The sequence below is a fragment of the Takifugu flavidus genome, chromosome 19 (assembly GCF_003711565.1).
Source record: "Takifugu flavidus isolate HTHZ2018 chromosome 19, ASM371156v2, whole genome shotgun sequence".
Lineage (NCBI taxonomy): Eukaryota > Metazoa > Chordata > Actinopteri > Tetraodontiformes > Tetraodontidae > Takifugu > Takifugu flavidus.
The window spans coordinates 11,095,885-11,104,080 of NC_079538.1; the positions used below are offsets into that span (position 1 = coordinate 11,095,885).

Consider the following 8,196-nt stretch of genomic DNA (forward strand, 5'->3'; position numbering starts at 1 on the left):
TCAGGTGTTAGCTTGGACTAACTTCATGGCGCTTCGGTGACAGCTAACAACTAAAATAAAATCTCAGCTCGTGCTTTCAGCAGAGTATAAGTTTATAGGAGGTGTTGGTGGGGGTCAGTTCTCAAGGATCTGTGTGAACTTTAAGACTGTGGGGTCACGCACTCGCTGACAACTCAGCCCACCATTTTTTCACACACACACACACACACACACACACACACACACACACACATACACACATATCTGCACCTTCACACCCACATTCAGCGCACACCCCTCGCACGCCTCGTGTTTTACTTATTAGCTTGCTGCAAGGCCGTGAGCCTTAAAATATAATATGCTAATTGCCAGCCAGTGTATATGTGTGTGCTTTTGCCTTGTAGTGAGGACAAAAACGTACATTTCAGCTGCAAAGTAAGGACATTTTAGGGGTAAAGCTAAAGGTTGCATTATGCTTAAAAAAAGTCCTCAAATCGATAGATACATAAACATATGTGTGTTGTGGGCAAGGATTTTACATCTCTGGCAATACTTGAAACTCTCTCTTTCACACGTGCACATACATGCGTGTGTGCACACATGCACCTACGCATGCATGCGCGCGCGCGCGCACACACACACAAACACACAAAATCATCAAAATCTGCAGGTTTTTTCCATGTGGAAATATATTGTAGGATTGTGAAGCCTTAGTATAAACTGTGACAATAAAGCACAACTGCCAAAATAAAAGATATAAAATCAGTTAAATTAGTAAGATATCGATTACATTTTAACATGGTGAAACAAATAGATATTATTTATTTGGCTCAAAAGGTCACAAAAATGTCCTCTGGAGAAGGCGGTGCCGATATAGTATGTCTGATCAAAGAAAAGCATTTTGGAGAAGTTCAGGGTTGGCTCTGAAGTACCTGACCCAGTCTAAAGGGCAGAAGCAGGTGCATTTGGTTTAAGTGCGAAGGGTCACACAGCCTTTTATATACAACCCCCCCACCCACCCCCATCCCTGCTATATACAGACATGTGGCACATAAGCAAAGATGTACTTCGGTCTGACATTCAAACAGCTGCATCGTGTTAGCATCTGTCAAACCAGACACACTATGTAAATCAGTCCATCATCCATCATATTCCCACAGCTTCAGCCTCAATAGTCCAAAACTGTCACTTGGCTCTCCAGCAACCCCCGTTGCTGCAAAGATGTCATTATGTCAATATGTGACAAGTGACTCTGGTAAAGCAGTCAGAGTGGTGAAAAGGACCTGGATGTATTGACTTTGCCTATATATTCCACGGACTTGAGCTACAACTAACTGCCCTATGTTGACGGAAGTCAGATGGCATGGCCGTCGCTGCGGGGCCTTCTGAAGTGCTTGATTTGGAAGCCTGGGCCAGCCCAGTTTCTTCCCATTTCCAATTCTATCCCAGTTCAGTCGCTGTTCTGAAATTTGATGGATTCCTCATCTGAAGCACCATGTTCTTGAAATCCCTTTAGCTTCGTGCTCACACACAGTGGCTCGAGCTCACACTCCACTTTTTGTCCAAAGTTCATCCGCCTGCTCGTTCAGCACTTGGATGATCAATTCGTCCTGAAGCGAGAACAACTTACACCCGTTCCAGGGTGTCGTTTTGTTTGTCGTGACAACCCTACATGTCTGGTTTCAAATTCAGCCCATGTGGGCCGTAACCTGCGAGGCCCCACCTCCAGGCTGGCTACCTGCCAGTCCTAAAGTCCGCGAGTCAAACAAGAAGCCTTGCTGTCCTCCGCCAAGCACGCCCAAGCTGTCCGTTAGAGTCCCACTGGGAGAGGTGCCAAGGAAGTGACTCTGGTGAGTGGCAGTGGCAGCAGCAGCCATTTTTTCAGGACTGGCTGCAAGGCGAGGTGAGGAAGGAAATGTATAACCATACAGGCTGTAGGGAGGTGTGTGAAGTCGAAGCCCAGCATAACCCTGATGGGTGGGGTTGGATAGATAGCCAAGCTGAGTGGTTGAGAGAGGCAGGGAACATAGTCCTTCACTGTCATACACCGGGGGACCCCTGGGAGAGGGGAAGGGCTCCGGGGGGTTACTGTAGCGGTGGAGAGGATGAGAGGGTCGGCTGCAGGTGTAGTCATTCGGGCTGAGGGCACAGACCTGAAAGGGCGAAGAGCATGGGGAGGAGGAGAGCAGGTGAGGTGGCGCTCCGATGCCTCCATGAGCTCCAGGTACCCCTGCAGAAACAGAGTCAGGGGGAAAATAAGCCTTGATGTTCCTTCATGGGTTTGTAGCAAAATTCCACATGAAAACTGATGCATCTTGCTGACAAGCCGCCCAGATCAGTGCCAGATTGGTACTCAAAGACAGCCAGTGCGTTTGGAAACTCTTTAAAGTCACTAACCCTGTGGCTCACCGAGATTTTGCTGCATCCAATTCGATTTCTAGTAAAATAAACGTGATGACAAATTGGCATCAGCCAATTGGACTGCAAGGTTACTGGCTTTCCAATCGAAAAATGGCAAATTCTTTTGCTCCCTTGTTGCTTCTATTTTCACGTTTGTTGTTGGAGACCTAAAATGCTTCTCTAAAACACTTTCACTCCATTCCAGCAGTGTTGGAAAACTCATTAAGAGACTCATAAGATGGGTTTTGGAAGCCATTAGCAATATCCTAATGAAGCGAGGCGCTCAACCAGAGATCTTCCTATGGTTCTGTACCTTGTTTGGCCATGCCCGGGATGTCTTCAAACGTAAGTGTCCGCAGGGATGGACGCCAGAACGCGTAAGATTCGACCAGCGCTTCCAGGCCCATCCTGTAAACAGGCATAAATGCAGACGTTAGGACACCAGAAGATAAGATAAGCCATCACCAAAACGCCCGGAGCAGCTGCGGCTTTTCCCTTCACATGGTTGTGCATTTTGCCAACCACCTGGCGGCCATCTTAGTCGCACACGGCGGCCCTTGTACTGTTTCCATGGACACTGCTGGTAATGAGGGGCATAAACGCTACATCGTGATTGGCTGCTGCCAGCCGGGTGCTCGGAGGTAATTGCTTTCACACAACTTTTATGGGCGAATCAGGACGAAGGAGCAGGAAGCCACAGCAAGGATTTATGAGGTGGGACTCCCCCCCCCAATCTGCGCCTACCTCCTCCTTTAGGTGGGGCAGAGGGTTGCTGTGGCAGGATAATGCAAGTGATCTGTTACCCCTCGTTAGCGTGAGGATAAAAGTCCTCACCCCCGCCGGGTTGTAGCCACGGTGATAATTTAGACAAGCTGCCTGGAGCGGTTCTGTGCGCTCCAAAGCACCCCATCATGGCAGAAGTTTATTTAGCAAACTGTTTAACTCTTCCTGTAATATTTAAGAGTTTTTCTTCAGCCTTCCTGAGCTGAACTTTTATAGGGTCAGCTGTCAGGGTTGTCCCATTTGCCATGCTCCACCTTCCTCCCTCTCCAATTTTGCACCCTCCACGTTCTTTCTCCTCCTCTTCCTCCAGCTCTCCTCTCCCGCCCCTCTAATGATTTCTGTGAGGCCTCAGGGGAGCGGCTGTTTGGAGACTGTTGGAGTTTTACTGCCGTGTTGTTTTAATACCGTGTTTATATATGTTTAGAGATGTGTTTATACAGATTTTCATCAGGAGGCTTTTGACTCATTATTTTGCTGTTGATGTTTATGTTCCTGAGGCTGGCTGAAATCTGACGCTCCATTTAGGAGCATCCGAGGTTACATTTTTCCTTCTCCCAGTGTGTGGCTGTGCGTGCATTTTTCTGAAATTTAACGTGCCTTTAAAGTTATCACTTTTCAATCAAAATTCACTACTGATTTGTCAAATTCAAATCTGCTCTCTTGTCTTTTATAGCACTTAGCCTATACCTGACAGCTGTTCTTCACTGTGCTTTACAATAAATAAATACAAAACATTGCACCTAATAAAGTCAAACACAAACATATATTATGGAGCCATGCAGCTGATGTAACCCATATTTTAGTATAAAGGAAACGTGACCTGGTTAAATGACCTTACCTGTTTCTTCCAGAGTCTCTGAAGCCTTTTGCAAATGGGTTTCTATCAATTTTGAGCCTCGTAATCTGCAAAGCAAAAATCAATCTTTCACTTATTCTCATTAATAGATCCTTACATTTACTTTACCCTGAATTGTGTGTGCGGTGGGAGTTCCCATGCACGCTGTGGGCGGTGAACAAGACCCAGCTCCGGACATCACTACCATTCAGGCTGATTGTGGGTTCAATCCCACAAATCTAAAACTATTACCTTTCCTTTATTAAATGTCTGTCTTCATAGTTTAAAATGGAGGGAAATATATAAAACCACCCAGCTTCATTATTAAAATAATTTTAGAATAATAATTTCAATAAGCACTATAATATTCTGTAAATTTCCAAACGAAAGAGGTATTTACTTTTAAATGCAGACTTTCAATTGACCTAAAATCTCTCAACTAATTCCTCAGTAGTGCAGAGATCTTTTTAACATCACATAATGATGTGTGTGTATGTGTGTGTGTGTGTGTGTGTGTGTGTGTGTGTGTGTGTGTGTGTGTGTTGCCATTAATGCCTCACATTTGTGTTATTTAGTGTCGTTTGAGAAGGAAATGTGGTGCGTACCTGTTGATTCTGGTAAGCAGTGACAGTGGTGAACACGGTCTCTGGGAAGGAGAAAGTGTGGGTGCCCTCCCCAACAGGGACTGCTCTGACTGGGGATAACTCCTCTCCACACTCCTTGCGGATTACATGCACCCTTGGCTGGTACTTGTGCATGGAGTGTAAAATTATCTGAGCAGGGAGGGAAGAAAGTTATGTCCACGATCCACATGTCACTGCCCTTCAAAAATTGTAAAACTGATTATTTGTGCGTGCAAAATTATTTTACCATCGTGTTTTTTTCAGAAGTTTTCACAATTATCAAAGAATATAGTTGTAATTGCAAGATTTTAAAAAAAACCCAAAACATCACGTAAATGTGTTTTTATGTGATTATTGTGACACATACATGTCCCTGGTCGTCCAGTTCGTTGTTGGTCAGTTTCAGCTTGTCAAAGCTGACCACCTGACGCATCCACGTCTCTCCGGAGGCCGGGGAGTCCGGGTGGATGTAGACCCTGGGCGGCACAGGAGAGTCCGCGTTCCCCGCTACCATCCACTTTGAGCTGTGGTACACGTACCTTCGGAGGTCAGAGAGGATGGGGGATTATAAATCCAGAAAATCCAGATGATTTCTTTCTGTGCTAAAACGCATCTCGTGTGCCCGAAATCTGGCCTGAAAATGGAAACCCTTTTTGGAGAAAGCGCTGATGATTACGGGAACATTAAATAAGTCAGGTCTGAAGATTTCAGCCTGACCTGGGCTAACAACATATCTTCGATCCAATCAGATGTTGATCGCGCGCCCCTGTGAATTTTGTCCAGATGTCATGACGGATGTGGCCGTTTGGATTTTAGACCAGAGGCTCTTAAAACGTCACAGCGTAAAAAGGAATCCATGTGGTTATGGATTTGATTCAGCATGCAGCTATAAACACGACTAATTGCTTGGTCGATAAAGATTTCCATCATCACAGCCCTTGAACGTTTGGATAAAAACACGCAGATTTCCTGCTGCGCTGCGCATTTGGGAAATAACAATAATAATCGCGACTTCTGGCACATCTCTCCATCTAAAAGTGTCCACGTGAAGATGATTTAGAATGTCTGTGATGATACAGAATACAGCGTGTGGTGGTTTGGCTGCATGGTGGCCGCAGCGTTTTAACGGCATTTGCTGGTTTGACCTTCCAGGGTGGAGAGGTGAAGCATCCAAAAGGCCGAGTCCAAAAGGGACGACAAAACCTCCATGACAAAACACTGGGGCCAAGCGCCATTTGTGGACTCTGAGCCGGGGCTGCACAAGTGGGAAAAAGTGTTCTCGGATCTAAATTTGACGGCGCGTGAACGAAAACAAATCTAAAAGACCTATTTAAATATCATAACTGTGCCACAATAATATCCCTGCTTTATATTTTCATATATATTTAATTCTTTTTTTTTTTTTTACTTCGTCCTTTCCTCCCACGATCCCCTTTTTCTTGTTCAGCATCGCGGAGTTTAACTGCGTGCGTCTTACCTGTAGCGTTTGTTGTCCACGGGGATTATATCCATGGCGATGTAATACTGCTGATGTGGGTCCAAACCCATAATTTTGACACGCATAGCGGGGAACATCCGCCTGAGAGGGAAACCAAATAAATTATGTGTCAGGGCCGAGGCACACGGTTCAATAATATTCATTTCCGATTTCTTATTAATCAAGCTTTGCATGCGTATTTGGAAACGCAGCAACCATCAGTGGTATTTTAAAATGTCTCATAAATGATTCCTTTCGTTTTGTTTTTTTTAAACTCTGCTCTCTAATTCCTGCATCATGCAGCCAGTTTACCTTCCAGCTTTGGTGATGATCATTTCTGTACCGATGTCGTGGAAGCGCTTCCACAGATCTGATCCCTGCAGGTCCACGCGTGTCTCCTCTCCGGTTCCACTAACGGGGGCCGTGCACAGCGATGCGGGCTGCGGACTCTCCAGCAGCGCGTCCTCGCTCTCTGCTGCACCAGCAAGTGGCGGACGAGGAGATTCAAATGGCAGAGTCAAGCGTTAATTACTTTAGGGTACGTATCTCTAATGTACAGAAAAGAGCTAAAACCTTAAAACCACAGGTAAGGAAATAGCTTATTCACACATTTCATGTGATTTTAAAAAAAGAAATTGCAAGACGTTTGCAGATTTTACTGCAGATTTTAATGATGTTTTTACTGTTACACGATTCTTTATTTTGAATCTTTAGATATTATTGCAAATGTGCCTTTCTGAAACACTCTAAAATACATGAATCATTTTAGTATTTCAAAGAAATAATGACTTCAGAAGTGGCAACAACAGCTCTGAATGTGCAATTTTTTTTTAAAAGAATACATTATTAGCAAAAAATTCCAGTGTAAAATAAACAATAACGTGTCATTTCTAAAATAAATTGCAAACCTAAATTTGTGCTTACGAAGGGTAATGGTTTTAATTTTTATACTAACAGAACAGATTCACGGTTGTTGATTATTGTTTGTTTTTTCCAATAACACAGGCGTTACAGAGTATTGTGTTGCGGAGATTGGGAGTCCTTAAATGTTGTCCCAGCAAGTCAAACTAATAAAGAAAAGAATTTTGAATTTGGACCAAACTTGAAATGGGTTTTTGGAGGGACCAGCTCGGTTTGCGCGTTTTCAGCAGTTTGTCTTTACACGCTGCTAATTGGCGTGTTTATGATTGCGACACAACCCATAAAGTGTTCCACATTAGTCACACTCACACCACTCATATTGACTGGATCAGGGACGTGATATGATAAAAAGGTCCAGTTCATGACATTTCCCCCCTCGTAGGGTATTTCACTTTCTACAGAAGGAAGGGGAGATCAGAAAAAGAAACTCTATCATTTTCAATATCAAGAAACACCATTTTAAATGTTTCCCCAAATATGATGCAACATTTTACGCACAACTCATGAAAAGATTTTATTTAAAATCTAACAGCAGGCTGTAACTGTTAAGGACTCTCTAACTAATAATAATTATTAGTTGTAGTTGCAGCAGTGTGATTCTTCTTCTTATTATTGTTTTAACTTACGGGAGCCCACGCTCGCACACTCGCTGCCCCGGTCACTGGCGCACGCTCCGTCGGCCCTCAGTGCCGGGCTCTCGGTGAGCTCGGACACATCAGTTCCGTCGTCGGGGGAAGCAGCATCCTCTCCAGCTGTCTTGCGTCTTTTTTCGGCTCCGATCAGCGCTTCCACGGAGAAGGCGTGCGCCTTAACGCTGAGCGCGCACGGGGACCGCCGTTTCTCTGCCATTTCTCCGAGACGGCCGACGGAACGACGAGGCACGTTAAAAGTAGAGAAAGTCCCAGCAGCGGAGGTCCCAAATGACAGTCCAGGTCGGTGTAGGTTCCTCGGTATCTCCGTCCCCGCGACGCAGACAGCAGGAACCGGAGTAAGCTGCAGAAACGTCTCCGTTATCCGTGAGGGCTGTGCGGACTTTTGGAGAGTGTCAACAACCCGAGCTGCCTGCACAGCCAGAGCGAGGGATCTGTCAATCACAGGGCAGAGCAGCCAATCGCCACCGATCACGGCCCCTCGGAACTTTTTTCGTGGTCCCACCCCCTAAGGGGGCTGTTGGAGCC

The 8,196-nt window shown here is 45.3% G+C and overlaps 1 protein-coding gene across 2 annotated transcripts; it reads right to left on the bottom strand.

The window, feature by feature from the left end:
• Positions 1 to 770: 770 nt before the first annotated feature.
• On the bottom strand, positions 771 to 8,092 carry tbx18 (T-box transcription factor 18). 2 transcript variants are annotated; one of them, XM_057017155.1, is made up of 8 exons: positions 7,645 to 8,092; positions 6,410 to 6,569; positions 6,098 to 6,199; positions 4,988 to 5,159; positions 4,603 to 4,770; positions 4,001 to 4,065; positions 2,693 to 2,787; positions 771 to 2,209 (listed from the first exon to the last, which is right to left on the bottom strand). In XM_057017155.1, the coding sequence occupies exons 1-8, from the start codon at positions 7,865 to 7,867 to the stop codon at positions 1,668 to 1,670; spliced, it is 1,527 nt and encodes a 508-aa protein (XP_056873135.1). In that variant the 5' UTR covers positions 7,868 to 8,092; the 3' UTR covers positions 771 to 1,667. The 2 variants fall into 2 exon arrangements, with proteins under 2 accessions (XP_056873135.1, XP_056873134.1); XM_057017154.1 differs by having other exon boundaries at positions 6,410 to 6,572; positions 7,645 to 8,081.
• Positions 8,093 to 8,196: the final 104 nt, after the last annotated feature.